Here is a 24,283-nt window from a genome sequence, read left to right as displayed (position 1 = left end):
AAACATAGGCCCTACAAGGCTGAAAAATAAAATATAAAAGTTTGTTATAAAACTATCAAAGAACTTGCCATAGTGGTATTAATTACAAATGTTAAAGAGATATAAAGTCCACAATAATGGACACTGGAAAATGCAATTGTCTATTTCATACATACAATTGTAATTCATAACAATAAAAACAAAGGCTTTGATTAGCCAGGTTAAAACATTTATAATATTATAATTGCAAATGTGTAAGGGAATAATTGACAGAACTTCACATTCAGACAGACCTGTGACTCTAGGCATTCTTTACTCGGATAACTGACTGACGTGGCTAATCTTCATTGCCAGTTTTGACAGGATTTAGAATCACCTAGGAGAGACTGTGAGACACATCTGGGTACAGCTGTATGTACATTTGTGGCAATGACTAAGGATGATTAGGAAGACCTGGTCTAATATAGGGGATTCTATCCCATGGGCTGGGACCCAGGCAAAATAAAGAGGAAAGGAAGGGTTGGCATTACCATCCCTCTTTCTGGTCTTCCATATATGAACTGCTATGCCATGCCCTCTTGCAACCATGGGCTAACACTTCTGTAACCAATTCTTCCCTTACATTGTTTCTGTCAGGATTCAGTCATAACAATGAGAAAGTAAAAAAATACATCATGATAAACACACCAAAACTCAGTAGAAAAGATCTGGATAATACAACTCTGGCCTAATTTAGAAAAAAGAAATCAAAGAACATACTCCTTAATACTCAGAGTGAACATGTGGAATACACACACACACACACACACACACACACACACACACACACACACACATTTGTATGTAGTATACATATAGGCCATTTTATCTGAGTATATGTTAGAGCATTAAAAGTCAAGTATTTATCAAAGAACTGAAATACTCAGCACATTTTATACCTTCTTGTGTTTAAACTGAAAAATGGTATTTAAAAGCTAACCAGAAAAATTTGCTTTATTTTGAGTATATGATCAAGAAAAATTTTCTAAATTGCTAATCTAAGGAAACAATTATAGTAAACTCTAGAAAATTATTTGGAACTTCTTTATTTTCCTTTTCTTTTATTGGATATTTTCTTTATTTACATTTTAATGTTATCCCCTTTCCCAGTTTCCCCTCTGGAAACCCCCTATTCCATTACCCCTCCCCCTCCTTCTATGAGGGTGCTCCCCTCCCCCTACCTACTCCCTCCCACTTTCCTGCCCTAGCATTCTCCTATACTGGGGCATCAAGCCTTCACAGGACCAAGGGCCTCTCCTCCCATTGATGCCTGGCAAGGCCATCCTCTGCTACATATGCAGCTGGAGCCATGGGTCTGTCCATATGTACTCACTGGTTAATGGTTTAGTCCTTGGGATCTCTGGGGGGTTTGGTTGGTTGAAATTGTTGTTCTTCTTATGGGGTTGCAAACCCCTTCAATTCCTTCAGTCCTTTCTCTAACTCCTCCAATGGGTACCCAGTTCTCAGTCCAATGGTTGATTGCAAGCATCTGCCTCTGTATTTGTCAGGCTCTGGCAGAGCCTCTCAGGAGACAGAGGAGGGTTAGTGATAATAAGACACTGCACTGGGCTGGTAGTTATGTCTCCTGGTGGAATGGATGCCTAGCATGTGTGAGGACATGGATTCAATCCCTAACATCAGTAAATAAATAAGGAAGAGACGATGACAACAAACTCCAATAGAAAAGAACAGTAATTTTAGTTCTCAAAAGATCTTTAACTAACATCTAGTCAAGATAAAAAGAGAAAAGGCATGAATAAAAACCACTAAAATGAACAAGGGCCAGGCTGGTGGAGCATGTCTTCCCCCCAGTATTTGTTTACTCAGTTTACATCTCAACTGCATGCAACCTCCCCTTCTCTCCCAGTCCCATCCTTACAAATGAGAAAGAGAAGCCCTCCTTGGGAAGGTGGTGCACATCTTTAATTACAGCACTGCACTCAGGAGGCAGAGGCAAATGGATCTGTGTGTGTTCAAGGCTGGCTTGGTCTACACAGCAAGTTCCAGACCAGTCAGAGTTACACAGTAAGACCAACATGCTTGCCTAAACATGAGCTGAACAAGGGCAACAACAGACATGCTAAGGGCCTACAGGGCCCCATCCTATATTGAGAACTACAGGCAACTAGGGAATGCTGAGAGTGGGAGAGACCGGCTTGCCCAAAGAAGAGCACACCTGTCGTTATCTGATACCAAGGGTTATTTCTAAAACTGTACATACAGTAACATCACACAGACCGCAGAGGTAGTATGTAAGCACACAAAGTGGATATAAATTCATACCCACACACATAATGTATATATGTATATATGAGTATAACAATTAATGAAAAAGAGAGGACATGGGGGAGAGTCAGGGATAAATTGGGGGAAAAGGAAAACATGATCAAAATATATTATATGAAAAACAATTTTTCTAATTAAGAAAAAGGAAAAAAGAGGCCATAAATTTTGAAAGAGAGAAAAAAACAGGTATATGAGGGAGGGTTTGTAGGGGAAAAAGTGAAGGGGGAAACAATGTAATTATATTATAATCCCAAAATGTAGAAGAAATAATTAAAAATTTTAAAAGCAAAAAGAAAATGAAAAGGGCAAAATGAGTATAGATGAGATAGATAAATAGATAGATAGATAGATAGATAGATAGATAGATAGATAGATAGATGTCTATATATTTACATATATAGGTAATATACACACACACAAAGGCCAAATGTGTTTGATTTTAAATAATAACCAAGGTTACTCAGGGCAATCTTCTCACTAAATCAGAAATTAAAACAGAGAGATAAAACATCTTCCTAAAAGCATTCCTAACAGACAGTAAGGAATCACTGTGGTGTTTGAATAGGAATGGCACGCATAGACTCATGTGTTTGATTGAATGCTTGGCCCATAGGGAGTGGCACTATTAGGAGGTATGGCCCTGTGGGAGGAAGTGTGTCACTGTGGGGACAGGCTTTGAGGTCTCTTATGCTCAAGCTATGCCCAGTGTGGCAGTCTCCTGCTGCTGCCTGCAGATCAAGATGTAGCTCCTTCCCCAGCCCCTGTCTGCCTGCTCACTGCCATGTCCCACTGTGGCAGTAAGGCACTGAACTTCTGAACCTGTAAGCCAGCCCCTATTAAGTTTCCTGATAAAAGTTGTCGTGGTCATGGTGTCTCTTCATAGCAATAAAACCCTAACTAAGACAACCACCAAACAAATGGTAAGGAGATCATATAATCAGCTTCTGCACTAAGAGTGCTAACCCCAGAGAACCTGACCTGTTGGTTCTGATGGATTTACAATGTAGGGGACAGGAGTCAAGGCTTAGTACCAGAATAAGACATAAAGTGTCTAAATGAAGACACTTTGAAGCATTAAGCCAACAGTTCTAAAATGCCACAGGTACAAGGTAAGGAGTGGGTGAAGCACATTTTATGGTGAGATTTCCTTGGCTTTCTGAATAAAGGGGAAGGGGGTAAACTGGAAAGGAGGGACCAACTCTTGAGTGGATTAATGTTCCATGTGTTGCAAGGCCCTGGAGAGGAGTCAGTACCTCTCCTACCTCTAAGAAGTTTAAACTTTCTACAGAAACACACCTTCTGTATCCCTGTATGGTTCCACACTTTTTCAAAGACTGTATGAGATATTTCAATGTGGCTATGGAGTGTAGATGACAGTTTCCCTCTAAAGGAACAATCATTCTTGATAACAACAATGAGATTTAAGAGAGGACACAGTATTTTTAACAAGATGAAAACACTCAGCAACATAAAAGTTCTATAGTCACCAAAACAGCCTTTGATGATAAGACAAACACACGAGACACAGTTTGATAAAAAGCCTTTTTCTTCAAAAGATGTCACTGAAGGAAAGTCTAAATTATATGTTTCAGGCACAAGTAAGGAGATTACAGATGATGACAAGGTATGGAAGAAAAGGTAAAAGAAAACTGTGGGATTCATACCTTCCAAGAACTTATAATGCAGGAGGAAATCATTACAAAAACACCCAACATCCAACAAGTGCTGTACAATATTTAATGATGCGTCTGTAGACAAGGGTAAAAAATATGAACTGATGAGACAATCATAAAAACACAACAAACGAGCTCAGGAACTGCCAAGTGGAAAGATTCGTGGAGTGCCTATAGGCCTGTGCGTGTGGGGAAATAAGACAAATGAGGACACTGAAGTTTGGTCCGATCAGTGTGTTCCAGCACAACTCACATCCTGGAAGCACGTTATCTAACCTACTGGTATTAAGTGGTGGCAGATCTTTAAGAGGATGGTCCTGCCCTGATGGGAGAGGCAGAGGCAGGCAGACCTCTGTGAGTTCAAGGCCAGCCTGGTCTACGGAGGAGTTCCAGGATGGTCAGGGCTACACAGAGAAACTCTTTCTCCAATAACCAAAAAGAAAAAAAAAAAAAAGAGGAGGAGGAAGATGAGGAAGGGAGCTGTTAGAAGTAACTAAGTCTTGGATACTGCACCTTTAGAAGGGATTGCTTTGGCTCTCCTAACTAAGATCAAGTTGGTTTCCATGAGAACAGGCCATCACAAGTCACAGCCCCCTACTGTACTTGGTCTCTTCTGCATGCAGTTATTTCTCTGTCTGCATTTCACTCAGGTTACGACACTGGGCAGGGAAACATGGTGCTGTGAGAAGAGCATCATGATATTTAGAGGAATTGAGATACAAACCCATCTTTATAAAGTATAGTGTCTAGTATTTTACAATACCAATGTAAAACAGACTAATATTGATAAAACTGGCAAATCAGGAAACAAAATAACACGATAGTTAAAAACATAAAGTCCATCTATCCAATCGTGAGTGAGAATAATGAGAAAGCTGTGATCAACAGCAGGGAAGTAAAGAAGTCCTCATTCCATCACTGAGTTTTCTCATAGGTCCAAAGCTTGAAGAGAATCAGCTCATAATCAAGTCAAATTAACAACAATTTCCATGTGTTAGGATTTTAAAAATTGTAAATGCAAAACTTGCTAAGAATGTTATTTATTTACTGTATATGTGGTATATGTATGTAGAAGTTAAAGATCAACATGGGGTGTCTTGTTCTGTTGTTTTCCCCCTTAGTATTTGAGACAATATCTCTTTTTGAATCACTGGGTTCCAGAGATTCGCCTGACTTGCCTCATTCCTTCACTCCACAGCAAATGGGAGTACAGACACAGCATATATCTGGCTGTTAATGTGAGTGCTACAGATTTGAACTCAAGTCTTCATGCTTGACAAGCTCTTTTCACTCTCTGACCTACCCCCAGCCCCTAGCTCACAGATTTTAATAGTTCGCCACAGACATATTGAGATAGGGGGAAAGCAGTTTATGAAATAAACACCAAACCCCACTGTAAGTAATTATTTGACAGATGTAGGTCAGAAAGTGGAGGCATATTTTTTTTTAATCCCTCAAAAGATCAGAAGAGGGCTACAAGTGAATTTTCTATGGTAAAAGATACATTCTATTGTAATTAGAATGGTTGTTACCTGTTGGCTTATCAAAACCCATCAAGTTTTAAATGTGTGTGTGTGTGTGTGTGTGTGTGTGTGTGTGTGTGTGTGTGTGTGATCTGAGGTTGGCAAATGTAAGGCAGTTCAGGACTCTGGGATCTCCACTCAGTTTCTGGTCATGTACACCTACCCTTCTCTTACGTGCTTGGCAGCCTCGTCCTTCAGCTATGGATAGCATACATCCTTCTCCAGAGACTGCCGCTCCCAATTCATCATCTCACCCTCCCAAGGACTGAACTAATAACGGTTATAGTTAAGTAGCTATACTTTTACATCCACACATACACACACACACACACACACACACACACACACACACACACACACACACACACAGTGTGCATATACATGATTCTTCTCTAGACTGCCACGCTCCCCACTGATAATCATCCCATTTCCATGGGATATGGGGCAAGGTTGTTCTAACCTGGCTGCTTAGTGCTGAGTGGAGGGGGTTGGGTAGTTTTAGAATGGAAGGCCTGTGAGATGACGACATATTTAGGCAGATCCAGACATGGACATCATACTGCTTTGATCTCCCACAGCTAGTTAAATGAAAACTAAGGAGGGACTTCTCTTTTGCAGAGGGAATTAGAGAGGGATTGGAAACAAACGGGAACAGCTAGGGGGAGCAAGGAGCAGTTTCTAATAAGTCCCTATGATCATGTAATCATGACCTCTATAAAAGAATAGGACTTTACAAAAGGTTCTGTTTTTTTTAACTATCATTTTAATGTGTGTGAATGGTTCACCTGCACTTATGTGTAGCACAGGTAAGCAGCACCCCTGGAGGTCAGAAGAGGATATCAGATTCCCATGGAACTAGAGTTACAGAAGGTTGTAATCTCCATGTGGGTGCTGGAAAACAAACTGGATTTTCTGCAAGAGCAACAATAATCATAACCACTCTCCAGTACCATAGAGGGCAATTACAATTTGTTTTATTATTATTATTATTATTATTATTATTATTATTATTGTAGTAGTGTTGATTATCAAACCCAGAGTCTCACATCTGAGCAGGCAAGACATTCTGTCACTCATAGCTCCTCTACCCTATAACATATTTTTAAAATTGCATTCATGTGTAATGGACATTCTCTGGTTGTCATTTCCAAACAGACACTGGTATGTGTATTCTGTGGTGGATGTTATGTCTGCTTTTAAGAGCTACCTCCTACCCCATTTCCTGCTAAAACAATCCTCACCATGCTTAGATTCCTTAGTAGGGGACTGGTTTGCTTCATGTTTTGCCATGTGGCCCAGAATAATCTGGAAGTTGCTTGTAACTTCCTGCCTCAGTCTGAGAGCTGGTGAAACAGGTGTGTATCACCACACCCACTGAACTGAGACTGATTTCTAGAAGGAAGTCTACTCAGTTGCCCTGACCTTTAGCCTAAAGTAGTAAGTATGACAAAATGAAGTTAGAGAGATGCAAAAGATAGCTTGCTTTGGAGTTTATGCTAACGATGTCCCTCCACCCCTACCCCAAGGTGGAGAAGAGAGGCAAGCCTCAGTAAGGCACACCACTTGGCTTTATTCATGATAAAGATGTGATGGTAAAGATGTGTAAATTCAAGTCCCTGAGGGGAAACATAGCTTGATCTCTGTACGAGTTTCTAGGAGGCTAAATGACTGAACTGTGTAATTACGGAGAATAAATGTATTATAGGCTATAAACAAATTACCTTAGGATATTTTTGGTCCCTCTGAAAGTCATTCATTGCCTCCCCTGTGTCTGATGGGAGAGCATGATTACTACTGAAGTCTTTAAAATCTGTTAACAGACCGCTAGCATCTACCAGTCCAAAACCCAAGGATATTACCCGCTAAACTCTAAAACGTCTAAGGAGTTTCCTTGCTTTGCTGTAACCCATCTACTGTAGTCCACACCAGTGCTTGTTAAATCCCTTGATTAATGACTTTATTTGTCTGTAACTAATAAAACTCATGTAATTAACTTCCACAGTGAAACATGGTATCTGGGACAACTGAAATCTATTCCCAGGCCAGGTTACTCATATTTGGCTGCAAAATAAACTCTTTTCTTCCCTATGAGGTGAAAAATTATTTTTTTAAAAATGACAGATGTAATATTTAAAGCCCCTTATGAATCTGTCATTTTATAATCCCAAGAGGAAAACCAAGAATACATGAGCTTTTGTTATTATTATTAATTTTTTTGGAGATAAGGTTTCTCTTTATAACCCAGGATGGCCTCAAACTCTTAAGACCCTTCTGCCTCAGCCTCTCAAATGCTAGGTCTCAAGGATGTAGTCTCTACTCTCTATGAAGTAACATCAGAGAGTTAAGTGACATAGTTTGTGACTCCCTTGCTAAATCAATCTGTTTTAATTCAGAGATATCTCAGGCTCATTCTTATACCTATTTATAGAACTCAATCAACCAATTCGATCTTTCTTTCACCCTCCCCTTTCCTATTGGCCTGCTTTGTCTTTCTCAATGGTTTTACTCACTTTCATGTGGAACTCATCTTTAATAGCAATAAAGTGATTATGGTAGCTTCTTCCTTATCAGATGTTTCTTTCACTCTATTTTCAATTACCTACAGTCAAGTGAAGCCTTCAACATTAAATAGAAATACCAGAAACTCGTAGATTTGAATAACTGTTATTGAACTATATTGTTAAACTTATTTTATTAGTTATTGTGTTATTGGTAATAACTTCTTAAGCATTATACATATCTATAGTGCTTGATAAGCATATATATGGTTCTATATTCAGTTGTGTTTGTGGGTACCTGGAAACATCTTGGAAAGTATCTCTGCAGATAAGGGAACAAGTGTATTCTTTTCTTTTTGGTGATTGGAGACAGGGTTTCTCTGGGTAGCCTGGGCTGTTCTGGAACCTGCTCTGTAGACCAGGCTGCCATACTAATCTTTTTTTTTTTTTCAGGGTGGCCGAGAAGCCCGGAGTGGCACTTTATTTTAAGCCTTGATTTTCTTGCTTTGACTTTGGACGGATTCCTCCAAGACCGTGTCATCTTCTTCAATAGTGACCAGCACCATTTTGCCCACCAGGTTGAAGATGTCTTCAGGAGGATAGCCTTTGGGTTCCCCCACCTTCACAGTGAGTATGTCCAGGGTCAGGATGGTGCCTGCTGGGATTTTCACTTGGGCTACCACGGACTTGCCGAGCTTCTCATTGCAGGCCATCTCACAGGGCAGTAGCTGCTTGGTTGGGGAGCCCAGTGCCCACTCCACCAGTCGCACAGACCGCACCAGCTCTGCCAGTTCTCCAGGCTCCAGTGAGGCTAAGTTTTCACTTCCCTTCCAGGTCTTGTCCAAAGTTATATGATGTTCCAACACCGTGGCCCCCAGAGCCACTGTGGCCACAGATATGGCGATGCCTGTCTCGTGCCCAGAATACCCTATGGGAATGTCAGGAAAGAGCTTCTGGTATTCCGAGATGACACGTAAGTTGGCATCCTCGGGCTGTAGTGGGTACGCACTGATGCACTGGAGGAAGCAGAAGTTGGGATTCAGGGGCTTCATGATCTGATAGACTTGCCATGCTAATCTTGAGCTGAGATAGCAGTCTGCCTCTGCCTCCTAAGGGCTGGTGTTTAAGGTGTGCACCACCACTGCCCAGATATTATTTTCTGTCTCTCTCTCTCGTGTGCTCATGCTTGTGTGTGTGCATGTACATAGTCAGGTGTCTTTTAGGTTTCCTCCTTATTTAATAGAGAGGTCTTTCTATCATGTATCCCTGCTGGCCTCAATGAACTCCCAGAGCTCTTTTCCTGGCTTTGCCTCTTAGAGCTGAGATTAAGGGCCTATGCCACCACATCTAGCACTTCATTTTTTTTTTAAAGATTTATTCATTTATTTAATGTATATGAGTACACTGTTACTGTCTTCAGACATACCAGAAGAGGGCATCGGATCCCATTATGGATGGCAGGAAGCCACCAATGTGGTTGCTGGAATTGAACTCAGGACCTCTGGAAGAGCAGTCAGTACTTTTAACCACTGAGCCATCTCTCCAGCCCCCTTCATTTTTTAATAGAGGTTTTCCTCACTGAACCTGGAGATGATCTCTCAGTATCTGGCTGTCTCCATGCACGACTGGTGAAGAAGCTGGAGATCTAAGCTCAGATCTTGCAGCCATTTCTGCAATTCCTGCTTTGTGAAAGTCTCGTGTGGCTCAGGCTGGACTCGAATTGCCTCTATAGTGAGATAACCTTGAATTCGCCATCTTCTTGTCTCCAATTCCCAGGAGCTGGGAATACAGGTATGTGTCACCACGCCTGGCATTAAATCCTTTTTTTAATGGCATATATAATATGAACCCATAAATATTTCCCTACTCAAACTTTATTTCCTATTCAAACTTCTATTTTAAATGTACAAAAAGAGGTATCTGAAGTATTGCACAATATTTAAGATGTACTTTCTAGTTGACAGTTTTTTAAAGCCTGTTTGTATTATTTTGATTTGCTTTCTGTTACAAAGAGTATTTTCATTAAAAGAAAAGTCATTATTTCAAAGGTCCTGGTGTCATCTAAATCTTAAGACTATTTAAAAATCCAAGGAATAGCCAGAGTGGTGGGTAGTGTATATCTATAATCTGGGACTCAGATGTCTAGGGTGGGAAGGTTGTTATAATGTCACTCTGGCTATAAAGTGAAACCCTACCTCAAAACAAACAAATGAATAGCCTGCCCCAGTGTGCAAAGAATAGAAAGAAATCCAGAGAAAAGGAAAACAAATAAATTAAGGCAACTTCTGGGACTCAAAAATATCAAAAAGTGGTATATAAATAGTGGTCATCAAACAGTTAAAAATTCAGTCAATTCCAAACAATTATGACTAATGTGATCATAAAGTTTAAAATAAGTGCTGAAAAATACTCTACAAATAAAATATAGAACTAAAATTTGGAGACAGCAAATGGAAAAGAAAATGTGTTACTTGGTTCATATTATTGACACTGCTTAATTCTTAACTGTTAAGAAGAAAAAAATTAAATCCAAATATACTGTTAGAAATTTAAAGTAAGCCCTAGTAAAACAAAAGTAAAAACCTATAAAATTATCAGTCTACCAAAAAGGCCAATAAAGAATAAAATTCACATAAAAATAAAGAACAAAAGAAAAACATGGAAGAAACAAGGCAAACATAAAATTCTAAAGTCAGCAATAACAATAAATGTGAAGGGATCATATTTTGCAATCAAAGGTTAAAAACTCAAAGCAGGTTTTTCATCTGTGCTATAGAAGAGTCATTTGAGCTGAACCTGGTAGCACAGACCTGAAATTGCAGCTACTTGGAAGGCTGAGGCGTCAACGTTCAAGGCAACTCTGTGAGATCCTATTTCAGAAAACTGAAATGAGTAATTGGGATGTAGTTCAGTCATACAGCATATGGATAGCTTCCTGACACCCCTTTTTCCCCCAAAAAGAAAGATCAGGAAGAGGAACCAGCATTTAAGGAAAGGAACGAAGGAAGGATAAATCAGATAATTTAAAGACAAATACTATTCGAAGCCATAGGTATTCAAATATAGAAGGATTTGTAGGCCACAGTCCATAGGATGAATACATATAATCTACTGTTTGCTTTTGTATGACCTGAAAGCCATTTCTGTATCTGTAAAGAGTTGCATAAAAATGTGAATATGAAAATATTCACCAATAGATAAAATATGAAATATTCACAGTTTACAATGCCTAAAATATTCACTGTGTAAGTCTCTTAAGAAAAAGTTACTCTCTTTGGACATTTTGTGCAATTATGAAAGAGTTACCTAAGACTGGGAAATTCATAATTTATAGAAATGTTGCTCACAGTCCAGAAAGGCCAAGATGCAGGAACCAGAATCTATTAAGCGCCTCCTTTCATCCCACAGGAGAAGGTGGAAGTGCAAGACATGCACATGGGAATACGAGAGAGGAGACCACATTTAGTATCACAGCCCTTAAAGGGCCACCTCAACACTGTCACACTGAGGATTACATGACCATCTGACATAAACATTATAGAATACACTCAAACCAAAGCAGCTGGCAGCGTGGCCTCTACTACACTCTTAGACGAACAGAAGGTGTGAGATGGCCTGATTCAGAATTCTCTGACGGACAGGGGCCTCTGTATGCTAAGGACATCACACTTTACTACACATTCTGTCACCACTAAGGTTTCTTTGGCATATTGATATTGGCATGAACAACTTTTATATGATTACATCACTGAATTCACTAATCTTTTATTTTTGTTTAAATATTTTACTTTTGAGTTTACATATTACATTTGGAAGAAATGAGCTTCCCCTGGCCACTCCTGTGACTATGAGAAGGTAAGACTCTAACAGCAAGACATCAAAGCTGAGATTAACAGAGGGAATTCCAGGTGCGTTTGACAAATAGAGGAAAGAAAAGCAGGAGAATAGGCAGAAGTAGCTGCTGGGGCTTTGGAAGACCTTGAAACTCTTCTTGCTAGAAAGACTAAGGTGTACTCTGCTGAACCCCTAAAGAATATTCATAACCGATGAAGACCTACTATCCCACACCTCACTATTAGAGAACAGAGTCTAGGCAAAGAATACAACCCATTATTGTGTCCGCCTATGAACCCAACTTATCTATGGGGTAAGGCACTGCTGTGTCCAGTAAACACTGCTTTGCTGCAGATACCCATTTCCTCTGCCTCTGACACCCTTTCCACCCCCTCTTCAGATACCTGAATATAAAGGAGAACAAAGAAAAGGAAACCTTATAAAACAGATACTGTTGAACTATACATCACTCCAATTTTCTGTAACTTAGATTAAAAAATACTGTACCCAGCCACACCCCTCAACTGTTATCACATGACCTTTGTTATAGTCACCTTAGCTACAAATAGCAGTAACTTTCCTTCCTCCTTCAATTCTATGCTCCTTATACTGCATGGTGTCTCTGGCATATGATGATGGCCAGAGCCTTAATCCTGCTCCAGACTTTACAGCTTCTAATGTTACCTACCCATCAAGCAAGAGATTTGAGTAGCTTTTTCATATTGCCAAGTATCCCTTTGTTTCTGACTTAGAACTAGTTTTTATGAAGAAGGAATGCTGGATTTTATTGTTTTCAACATCTCTGAAAATAATTTTTTCTTTGATCTACTTAATTATCAATGACTTCCATGAGTGTATTTCCAGTACCTTCTTGAGATGAGTCTAAGGTTTATTTCAAAAGTGTTGCTGTATTCTATTTAACGAAGCTCTACGTGGTTTCCTTTTATTCTACTATGCTTAGAAACCATCTGTACAGCACTGATTTATCTGTTCTCAGAACCCCGTAAGTGTTGATGTTTCCTCGGGGTTAGGCCTAGCTATCCCTGTTCTAAAGCAAAACAGACTGAGGCCCTCACAAGGCCTAACAAGATCTGGCTACTACCATTTCTCCTAGAGAAAGACTAGGAGTCACAAGGCTCACAAGCCCCTCACCAAGGCCATCCTCTTTCTAAGTACAGAAAGAAGAAACAAGTGGTTGGGGTGGGACTTCTGCTGACACAGCTGTCTGATTTGGACCAATTTGGATGGAATCCTTTCCTTGTTCTGTCATTGCCCTTCCTGAGAAGTCAGTAGATGTGACTTTACACCTCTCTGGGAAAAGTCACTCAACAAACCTAACATCAAACTATGTGGACCCTGGACCTCATGCTTTTTGTAAAGGTATTCTTTTTAATATTACTATTATTTATTATTTTTATAGGAGGTTGTCCGCCCTCTCTTCTTTCCTCTCTCTCTCTCCCTTCCTTCCTTTCTTTCTACAGCATCTTGCAGTGGAGCACAGGTTGCCCTCTAATGTTCAACAATCTTCCTGCCTTAGCTTCCTGAGTCCTGGGTTACAGATGCGTATCATCATGTTGAGTAATAACCAGCAAAATAGAAAAACAGTCAACAAACCTTAGACCCAAAAAACCAGAAAAATCCAAATGCCTATTAGGAAAACGAGAACAGATCTGACAACTGAGGTAATTAAAAGTTTAAATGTGCTATGTTTTTCAGTAACACACATAAGAACAGAAGTTGTAGATTTGAGACATTTGAAAATATATGAATAAAAAGTTAAATAATCAAACTAGAAAAGTGTATCAAAGATGATCTACATGTTTCTTACTGAAATCATATACTGGAAAGGTAATTATGCAGGCACATTTGTAAATTTAGCTCTTCGTGTACTAGTAGATTAGTACTAACTGGTGCATTAGTGATTAAAGGTCTTATGTGTGATGGTTTCAACTGTGTAGTTAAAGTTTAAATAATAAAAGTAATGTATTCATTGAACTTTTTTAAAATTTTGCTTTTTGAGGTAGTCTTTAATTTAGTCCAGATTTACTTCAAAATCACTATGTAGCTGAGGGTGACTTTGAATTTTTGATTCCCTTATCCTCTATCCCTCAAGTGCTGGGATTATAGGCACACACCACCACACCTAGCTATCTAGGTTTCTCAGTTATAACTCTCAGGGATACATTAGTATCTAAGTTGTAATGAAAGTGCCTCATTCTTAAACTCTAGATCTATAAGGGAAATTAAACTAATATTTACCAGGTGACTACTATGTACTTATTATTGTATAGAGAATGCAGACCCCTCCCCATGTCCTACAGTCTGTTTCCTCATTTCCTTTAGGACTATGTTTTCAGGCTCTGCCTTTTCTCTCAATTACAACACACACACACACACACACACACACACACACACACACACACACACACACAGAGTCTTTGGCAGAGACTCTGTTGTAGTCAGTGCTACAAATTCCTAGGAATAGAACCTTCCACAAATAGGAAGAACAGACAGACAATCTTTGGTTTAAGGGAAACTGTAGCTTCTCTTTAGGCAGGTACAATCTGCCGAATGGAAGAGAGGAATGAATATATTCTACACCTGCTGTGGTCAGAATGTTGCATTTCCATTCCCAAAACTCTTATGACAAAACCTAATCTCCAATGTGATGTTACCACGGGACAATCAAGTTAGGAGAGTTCTCCTCTCACCAGTGGGATGATTCCCATGATCAGACCTGTGAGGCTCTTTTCATTCCCCCATAATCTAAGAACATACACAGCATGCACCTATGAGGTAAAATGCCCTTACTAGATAGCAGATATACCAGTGCTTTGATCTCAAACTTCTCGGCCTCAAGTACTGAGAGAAATAAGTCTTTTATTTGCAAACCACTCAATCTAATCAGCAGCCCAAACCAACTAACGATACCAAACATTCATTTACAAAAGCTGTACATCCTAGAAGGTCTAAGAAGCAATGGCAAGCAAATGGTGTAAGGGTTCAGAAGTTTCTATCACCCTAGACCAGATGATGAAGGTATCACAGGGAAAAAGTGACATTTGGGCTGAGTCTTGAAGAGGTAAGTAGACTTCTTAAAGCTCACAGTTTAATAGCTATTCATGGAAGTGTTCTGACAAGAACTTTCCAGGAAGTTTTAATCACCTGTGTGTCCACAGAGATGCCCTCTTGACTCTCCAGTTTCCCCAGGACTAAGTCAGCACTAATTTGCTCTCTGTCCCTGTGTACTCGCCCACTGTGGATAGTTCATAGCACAATCATTACAGTATGAAGCTCCATGACTAGCTTCTTTCAGCTGCCATGCTCTCATGGTTCACCTACACCGTTTACGGCATTTATCAATACTTCATTCCTTCATGGCCAAGTACCACACCGTGAAGTCCACTAATCAGTTGATGGACATGTGGATTGTTTTCACCTTTTGACTATGGTAATATAGCTCTTTTTGTTTTGCTCAACCCCATAACCAATTTGCCAGCACATCCATCCCAGCCATTCTCCAAGCTTGCAGCTGGAAACCAACGTCCCCTAAGTGGTTCCCACACTTCTTGTCCAGCTTCAATGCCCAATTCATCACGTTCTCAGAATCTCAACAAAAAACAAAAAAACAAAAAAACCCTGTCTTCTAACTTACGTTAGCTCGTGTCACTTCTGCTAATAATCCTGTAATCACTTCCACTTTCCTCAAGTAAAATCACAGACCTTCATAACTGCCTTCACAGCTCTTACACAGCTCTGTCATCTGGCCCTGTTACCACTCTGACTTCATCGACTAGTACTTTTCCCGAGACGTTTTGCTCCAGTCATCCTGGCTGGCTGTTCCTTCCAAAGATCAAGCACGTTCTCACCTCAGGACCTTTTCCTGCAATGTTCTTCCCTTAAACAGCTGCATCCCACCACGTCTTCAAATCTCCGATCACTTTCTCCATTATTTTATCAATCAACATTCTTTCCCATGGTTCCTACTACTGAACCTCACTCACACATCCTAGCGGTAACTCTTCCAGCGAGCTTTATCCCCAGGTAACATTATTTTAAATTGTGTTCCCATCCCTGGCCCTGTTTACCTAGTCTTTTCCTTGCAGACTTCTCATCTCCTAAAAGACTACACGTACATTTTTCCTTTCTTGGACATTTGCCTGAAGAGGGCAGACTTCTCGTTAACAACTCTATCCCTCATATCCAAAGATATGGCTGGCACAACATATCTGCTGAAGTAATGCTTCATTTCAGTCCGTCGCGCAATCATCTATCCTGTTTTTCCAGGTACAGCTCATAAAACGGAGGATTTCTTGCAGTGGTGATTCCCTAGAAGGATTATACTTTGCCTCGAAAGAAAAACTGTGCTTTATCTTGTCAACCACAAGGAGGAGTTGAGAGAGAGTTGAGCAAAGAGAAATCGGGTAATTCTTTCCCTTGCTTTTCCTCCTCTAACCTCAAGGGGGAAGAAAGCTGGATCCGGAGCCCGCTATAATAAATGAATGGCTTTTTTTCTACACCAGGAGTTACCTAGACACACACGTCAACATTAAGGTTTCCGATCCTTTCGGAGGCCTAAGATATCAAGGCCATTAAGATCTAGGAATGTTTAATTCTCCTCCTAGTCATTTCTCACAAATCAGGGAAGGAGTTCCCATTAACAACAGGCACATAACTTACCGGTGTTTCAGAGTCATCGGTACTCTCTACTACTAAGTCTGTACTATTTAATACTGACCACATCTACAATTCTTCAACGATGCAGGCAATTCGGTCCCTGGATTAAAACCAAATCTCAGATCTGACACTAACTCATCGACACCCGATTCCCATACACCGCGATCGATCTCCCAAGCGCTTCGGACTCACCGCCACCTGTTGATGCCCACGTTGGAAGAGCCGGCGAACCAGGGGTCGAGGATGTACACGCAGCGGATGGTGTCGGCGCCCTGGATGCACTCCTTCAGGGCGGGGTTGTCGTGCAGCCGGAGTCCCTTTCGGAACCAATGCACGGCGTTCACCCCCATGCTCGGGGCGCGGCGGGTCACCCCGACTTCTTCTACCGAGAGCTTCAAGCGAGGGAAGTCGGGCTCATAACCGACACCTGCGCTTCCAGGAGAACCTCCTCACGCGAGGAGTGGGGAAAGGGCGGCAGAGAGGGGACGGGAGGAGGCGACGCCGAGGCGGGGCGCGGAGGCGGCGAGCGCGCAGCTGGCAGATGAATGGAGGCTGCCGAGGCTCCGGGATCCACGCGCGACGTCCTTCAGGAGCCCGCGCCCAGCGTCCGGAGGACACGCATACCTTCCAGGGCCTGGGACCCCCGGAGTACAAGCGAGCGCGCGGGGCTCGAGCCGCCACGACGGCCCGAGCTGGCCGCAGCAGCCCCGGGAGGCTCGTCACGGAAAGCTCGCCCAACCGAGGCGGCCCGCGAGGAGACGGTGGCGCGCCCCAGGCGGCCTCCACGGACCGACACGAGCTTCCGCGGCCTCCGCGCGACGCGGCCTGTGCGCCCCAGAGTGGGCAGCGAGCTCGGATAGCGCGGGCTAGAGCTCCAGGCCGCGGGACACTCGCCGGCCGGTCACCGGTCCCGAGGCTGCCCGGGTGACTCCGCCGCGTCAGCGGCCTCCGCCCCGCCCCCGGCTTCTCATTGGGCGGTACGCTCCCCACGTGACCACCGGCACCTCACGTTTCTGAAGTGTGTTTACTACGCTGGCTCGGACCTCCGCGTGCACCTCGGCGCCTGGCGCTTCGGGACCCGTTGCGATCGCTGGGCGCTCCCGACCTGTGTTGTCGCTTGGGAGCCGGGGTCGCAGCCTCTGCGGGTCTCCTCAGTCCCAGGACGCTCGCGGGGTCCACAGGCCGCGGGGAGGGGGAGGAGGCGTAGTTCTGCTCCCTGGGCTGGGAGCCGCCTCCATTGGCTGAAGCTCGCGGGGACCCGGATGAGCACGGGGCTGCGGGGAGCTCGCGGGCGCGCGCTCTGCTGGGCACGGCGCGCGTGCGCTCTCGAGGTGTAAGAGCCGGGGCCAGGGGACGGGAGCGCGCCCAGAGTTCTTCCTATGGAGTGTGTGGAAAATTTGAGGCCAGTTCCTTGTACCCTGAGAGTTATTGCGGAGCTGGGTGAGAGGCACAGTCCGAGGCGTCACCGCCAGCTTCAATCCAGTGTTCATTGGAGTCCCCTGCTGTGGAAGGAGCAGAAACCACCCCGTCAGCCTTTTTACTGTTTGGGGTAGGCACTTTTACCCAAACTCTGGAGAATTCAGGTCCGATACCAGATATACAGCACTGCCAAGCATTTCATAATACTGTTGATACATCGTCAGTTTATCGACCCTTATCTAGTACTAGAAGTGTAGTTTAGAAGGCTATCTTGATTAAGTTTTGGGGGGGGGTTGTTTTGTATTTTGTTTTTGTCAAGTGAAGTTAATATGGGAAGAGGAATCTCAACTGCGTAGAGGCCTCCATCAGGTTGCCTGTATGGAAGTCTGGGCACTTTCTTGATTAATGAGTAATGTGGGAGGGCCCGCCCAGTGTGGGTGGTGCCACCATTAGGCAGGTAGCCCTAGGCGGGTTGTTCAAGAAAGCAGGCTGAGAAAGCCACAGGGAACCAAAACTTTTTCTCCATGACCTCTGCTTCAGCTCAGTCTCCAAATTTCTGCTTTGAATTTCTGCCCTGACTTCTCTCCATGATGGACCATTAACTATCAACATCAACAAACCCCCTCCTCCCTGCCCAAGTTGCGTTTGCTCATGTTGTCTTATCAAAGCAGTTGAAATCTAACTAGAACACTGGGCCACATGTGCACCTTTCCCGGGCTTCCTAGCAATAACCTACAGGTGGGCCATGCCTTAGATATACTATGCCCTTTATGTTGAGACGGACTCATGCAGTCCTGGCTTACCTTGAATCTACTGTGTAACTGAGGATGGCTCTTGATTCTCCTGCCCTCACCCCTGAGTCCTAGTATCACTCATGTGCGTATATTAAGCCGGGATTATTTATTTATTGTTTATTTATTTTTGGAGACAGGATTATTATTAAGTGTCTAGGCTGGCCTTTCACTCACTTTGCAGCTTAGGAAAGCCTCAGAGTGAGGCTCTTGCCTCTGCTTCAGGAAGACCTGGTGTCATAGGCCTGTGCAACTAGAACCAGCATAGCAATTACTTAGTGAATGAGGCAGGTTATGTTCCAAAGAGATAACAGACAAACTTAACAACAAAACCACAGCCCTTATGGAGTTTATGATTCATTTCTTATTCTTTATATGTGCTGGATTTTCCTGTGATAGAGAAGTGCTCTTGAGATCTACAACTCACCACAATCATCTTTCAGCTACCTAAAGTATATCTCCTCATACCCGATAAGACCTAAATAAAATGCTCACTGATTTGTGAAAATATGTGTTTACCTCTAATACAAATAAATATAGTGCCTCTCGGAGTTCCCCAACCACACGTCTGATACATCATTTGTGACATTGTTATGAACACTCAAAGAAAGTTTTTATCACAATATCTAGCTGTATCGCTTCAAAAAATGCTTACCACTATATAAAAGTGACTCTGCGTCCCTCCAAAGTGAAATTTCTCAAGGACAAGGTCTTATTTTTGTGTGCCGTCAATCCCCAGTACAGAGTTTGATGTGTGCGCTTGAATGTTAATTGAATAGATGGAGGAGCAAATGAAAGAAGAGTCGTGGGGCATCCGAATGTCTGGTAAAGATAAAAGGAGGAAGGGAACAGTGATAGTTACAGGTTGAAGTGTGTCCCCTTCAAATTGTTACAACACCCCCTTACCTGTGAAAAAGGTCACATTTGGAAACAAGATCTTTAAAGATAATCAATGTAAGAGTAATTATTACACTGTTCCCTAATCCAGTGTGACAAGTATCTTCAAATAAAAGGTAAGTTTGGACATGAAGACATACATGCGTCTAGAGAGAATGCCATAGGAAGATTGAAATTATGGTTGGCCACAAAGCAAGGGGCTAGCAGAAACCAGCAGAAACCTGGAACGGACTCTTCCTTAGTGCTCTCAGAGACAATATGGCTCTCCTGACGCCTGCTTGGACTTCTAAAACTGACACAATGAATTCCTGTTGCTTTGAGCTGCCCAGTATTCAGTACTTTACTTTGGCAGCTCTAACAAATGACAGAAGGAAACTGACTTCAATATTTTAAGGAACTAATGTGTAAATGGTCTTCTCCACCTCCGCTTTGGTTGGTTGCTGTAGAAGGAGCCTTTCTCAGTTTCTTCAGAAAGATTTGAAAGTAGATGTGTGAAAAGCACAGAGACTTGAGCACATAGTCCCTTGTTGTAGAGAGGCATGATTATTTTGTGGTCACTCCTAGGGACCTTCTGAGCCTCTCATCACCTGTGCGGGAGGCCTGATCATGGAGCCGTGCCTCCATTTGGATTGTGTGGCATTCCAGGACTCTTGTACTTTTGTACTTTAAAAAAGTACAGTCTTTTGTTTTCAGTGGTTTGAAAGGAAGCAGATTGTGTCTACAGATGTAAAAACTGTTTTCAAGCATCCAGATTGAAATGGTGGGAAGAGAAAATTGATCCATGTAGAGTTGGCTTCTGCTTATGGGAGTGTTCATTCAATAAAGATGAAAATTTAAACAGCGTGTAGGTGTTTCTGTAACTTTAACATTGAAGAATTAATCTGTTATAAAAGCATATCGAGTGTATTCCTCAAATACCACAGGGTTTTAATGGCTCATAGAGTGCGACCTTTGTATATTCGGAGTGGGGGGGTGGGAGTTGCCATTTAATGGCAGCTATCACTTTCTGAGCATTGAGTATGTGCTATGTCCTGTATGACTCGTAGCAGTAATGTTTGTGATACTTTTTCCTCTGTAGCGTGTTTTGTAGACATGTGCTGGGGCATCATGGAGAAAGTAGCTTTCAACTTCTTCAGACTGAGAAACAGTTCTGGGTCTTGGCAATACCCTCTCTGCATTTGGTACAGTCAGTGCACGCCAAGTTGCGTCTTTCTAACTTGCTGATCCAGTAAGTGTTCTAAGATGCTCTGAAACAAAGCCAGAACTAAGAAAAACAGGAAGGTCCTGGGGGGTGGCTGCAGAGGCACCCCTGTGTCTGTGGATTAGTAGCAAGACACATTAGATATCATCTTTATAATACTATTAGGGTGCGGTTAAATCTGGTAGGGTAAGTTAAATCTTATTGATAAGGAACTAAAACTCCAGGGCATAAGTAATAAAGCTGGATGAAAAGCCCAAATTGTCTCTGAATCTAAAGCTTTTCTCTTAACATACAGCCCATCACCGACCCTCATTCTTTTGGAGTGAGTTTTATGTGTAAGCATTGTCACGAGCTGACTGTTCTGGCTCGTGCACTACTTAATGAGACCCTATCTCAAACAACACACACACACACACACACACACACACACACACACACACACACACCCACCACACACTCTACAAAGAATTACTGGTGAAATTCTTGTTGGGTCTAACATGAGAGTAGTTGAAAGACTCTAGGACCAAGAGGAAGAGATTGCCTCGGTCTCTTGCCATTAACTACTGCAGAATTGCTATGACTTTTTTGGGTGTGACTTGTGCCCTGAGGGTCCACATTTGGTCTTCCATGTGGCGATATGAGATGTAGAGCCATCTCTCCAGTCCTACAATAAATTCTTCTAGAGACTATGTAATACTTACTGGTTACGTCTAACACCATACTTCATTGACACATCAGTTATTAATTATTGCATCTTACTACAAATTCATTTTTCATTGCCTCTTAGTGAAGGAGCAAATCCTAGTAAAGATGTCTCCTTTGCCTCTGGCATTATGTTACACATCACCAGGGAAGGCAGAGATGGAAACTTGGGACTGGTGGAGCATCTCTTCTGAGTTCTAGTGTGCTTCTGTTTTGTTTGTTGTTACTGTTGTTGTTACTGTTGTTGTTGCTGTTGTTGTTGCTGCTCTTGCTGTTATTGCTACTCTTGTTGCTGCTGTTGTTGTTGCTACTGTTATTGCCACTGCTGCTGCTGTTGTTGTTGCTGCTGTTGTTATTGCTGTTGCTGCTGTTGTTGTTGCTGCAGTGGTTGTTGTTGCTGCTGTTGTTGTTGCTGCTGCTGTTGCTGTTGTTGCTGCTGTTACTGCTGCTGTTGTTGTTGTTGTTGTTGTTGCTGTTGTTGTTGTTGTTGTTGCTGTTGTTGTTGTTGTTGCTGTTACTGCTGCTGTTGTTGTTGCTGTTTCTTTTTTTCTGATCCCACTCCATGGTTAGCAGAAAGCCCCTGGAGAATGGACATCTAATGAAGCAACATTTTTTATTAGGTTTCTGTAGCAGGCTGGTTGCTGGCTTCCCAGTAAGGCTTGCAGACATCCTGGAAATTGGTTGTCCAGCCTCAGCTGAACTGCATTTTGGGAAAGTATTTTCTGCGATCACTACCAGCCACGGTATTCTGCCTACAAGCCTCAGAGTGGTAACTGGGGAGAAATTCTAACTTCCTTACCATCCATTGCCTGTAGCCACACCTTGTGTAGTGAGGTATAAATCCTACCCTTCAGGAAGATTCTTGGCATCAGTCTTCCAAATGTGTCCTTAATATTCACACACAGGTTTGGGGTGGTTTGTTTTTATTATTGTTTTTGTGGGTTTTTTTTTTTGTTCAATTTATTGCAGTCCATTGCTGAGATAAACTTACAACTCCTTTTATTAAACATTTCCCCCATTTGATTTGGCAAGTCATCATTTTGGTCTCCTGGCCATACCCTGATGCAATCCATAGCTGACCCAGTTTGTAAGGATGTGAACAGCCGGGGTTGGGGATTTAGCTCAGTGGTAGAGCGCTTGCCTAGGAAGCACAAGGCTCTGGGTTCGGTCCCCAGCTCTGAAAAAAAAAAAAAACCAAAAAAAAAAAAAAAAAAAAAAAAGGATGTGAACAGTCTTCCCCTTTGTTTTTACCTCCTTGCTGACTGAATGCTTCTAAAAGGGGTAAATAGTTACAAATGTAGCAATATGATCTTGTGAAATACAATGTTTTGTCCCGCCCCACAGACTCTTTGCCGTTGTTGTTCTAGGATGATCTCTGTGCAAGGTGAGTCCAGACCATTAGCACCTGTGATCTGCTCTGATCTTGGGACTAGAGAACTAGAGGACAAAGTCTTGTTCTGAACTCAGGCTCTGATCCAGGTGGAAATCAGGAATGCCTTTCTGCTTCCCACTCTTTCTCCAAAACTACATAACACTCTCCACGCTGGACATTGATGTAAGTACACGGAAAATAAGATTAAATGAGATTAAATCTTATCTAGAGTACCAAGGTAATAACTTACACACTTTTTAAAAAAAATATTTAGGATCAGCTCCAGATTACCTAGATAAATGCAAGGTGATCTAAGGATAGAAAGGACTTATGCCAATTTCTATCTGAAATCAGGAGGCCAAGTTTCATGGAAGAGCTACTGTTGGAGAAGAGAATGCGTGTATGATGTGTCACGATAGAACAGAGGAAGATTCGGAAGCCCAGCCAAACTCCCAGCTGCTAAGAGAACAGCCAATGTTTCCATCTTTATTGTTTTTGCTTTTAAGTTCCATTTTATGTGTTTGAATATTTTGCCTGCACGCATGTATGTGCACCATCTGCAAGTCTGCTATCCCAGGAGATGAGAAGCCAACTTTGGCGTTCCAGATGGCTGTGAGCTGCCGCGTGGGTTCTGGGAATCGAACATGGGTCTTTAGCAAGTGCTCTTAATCTGTGGGCCATCTCACTGGCCACGGTTTTGTATTTTGAGACTGGATCTCATGTAGCCCAGACTGCCTCAACTCTCTATGTAATGGATGATGACTTTAAACTTCTGGTCTTCCTGCCTTCCTTCACCTCCGGAGCTCTGGGACCACAGGTGTGAGCCACCATGCCCAAGTTATGCGGTGCTGAAGTTCAAACCCAGGGTTTTATGCTTGCCAGGGAAGTACTTTATCATCAGACTTTTCTCCATGTCTACTCATTCTCAGACATGCGGAAATCAGCAAAACTAAAACAAAACAAAGCAAAAAAACAAAACAAAACAAAAAACCCCACAGCTACTTAAAGAGTTATACCAAAGGGATGGTATGACACAAAGGGTCACAAAGAATTGTGACAAGCAGGCAGAGGATGACATAGGTATTCAGCAAATGCCAGCTTGGAGAGGTTATAGCTTGGGGATCAGACAGCATCACCTTGAAATCAGACAGCATCATAGACAGCCTTCCGCAGATGTGATATCCATGAATGGCAAAGAAATGGAATGGGCCTACATGTTCATTGATGGGTATAAATACAGTGGGATTTTATTTAGCTGTAAAAATAAAATTATGAAAGGCTATGAAAGTGGATGGATATGGAAATTATATTAAATGAGATGACCCAGACAGACACAGACACCCACAGCCAAACAGTGGATAGAGCTTGGAGACTCTTATGCGAGAACAGGAG

At 42.2% G+C, this 24,283-nt stretch overlaps 1 protein-coding gene and 1 pseudogene across 4 annotated transcripts in view; both read right to left on the bottom strand.

Moving 5' to 3' along the window:
* Cry1 (cryptochrome circadian regulator 1) overlaps window positions 1–17,441 on the bottom strand; it is a 57,873-nt gene extending 40,432 nt beyond the window's left edge. For 2 of the 3 annotated variants that reach the window (XM_087556291.1, XM_087556292.1), the window contains exon 1: window positions 16,702–17,441. In XM_087556291.1, coding sequence (XP_087412417.1) covers window positions 16,702–16,859 — 158 coding nt within the window. In that variant the 5' untranslated portion in view covers window positions 16,860–17,441. 3 annotated transcript variants of the gene reach the window in all.
* LOC148004587 (N-acetylneuraminate-9-phosphate synthase pseudogene) lies at window positions 7,724–13,375 on the bottom strand (annotated as a pseudogene). The gene has a single exon (XR_015625176.1). The product of XR_015625176.1 is annotated as an N-acetylneuraminate-9-phosphate synthase pseudogene (transcript).
* Window positions 17,442–24,283: the final 6,842 nt, after the last annotated feature.

This window comes from Rattus norvegicus, chromosome 7 (genome assembly GCF_021556685.1).
Source record: "Rattus norvegicus strain SHRSP/BbbUtx chromosome 7, alternate assembly SHRSP_T2T, whole genome shotgun sequence".
In the NCBI taxonomy this organism is placed as follows: domain Eukaryota; kingdom Metazoa; phylum Chordata; class Mammalia; order Rodentia; family Muridae; genus Rattus; species Rattus norvegicus.
Note: the sequence above shows the minus strand (reverse complement) of the source record. Positions and strands in the feature narration are given on the sequence as shown.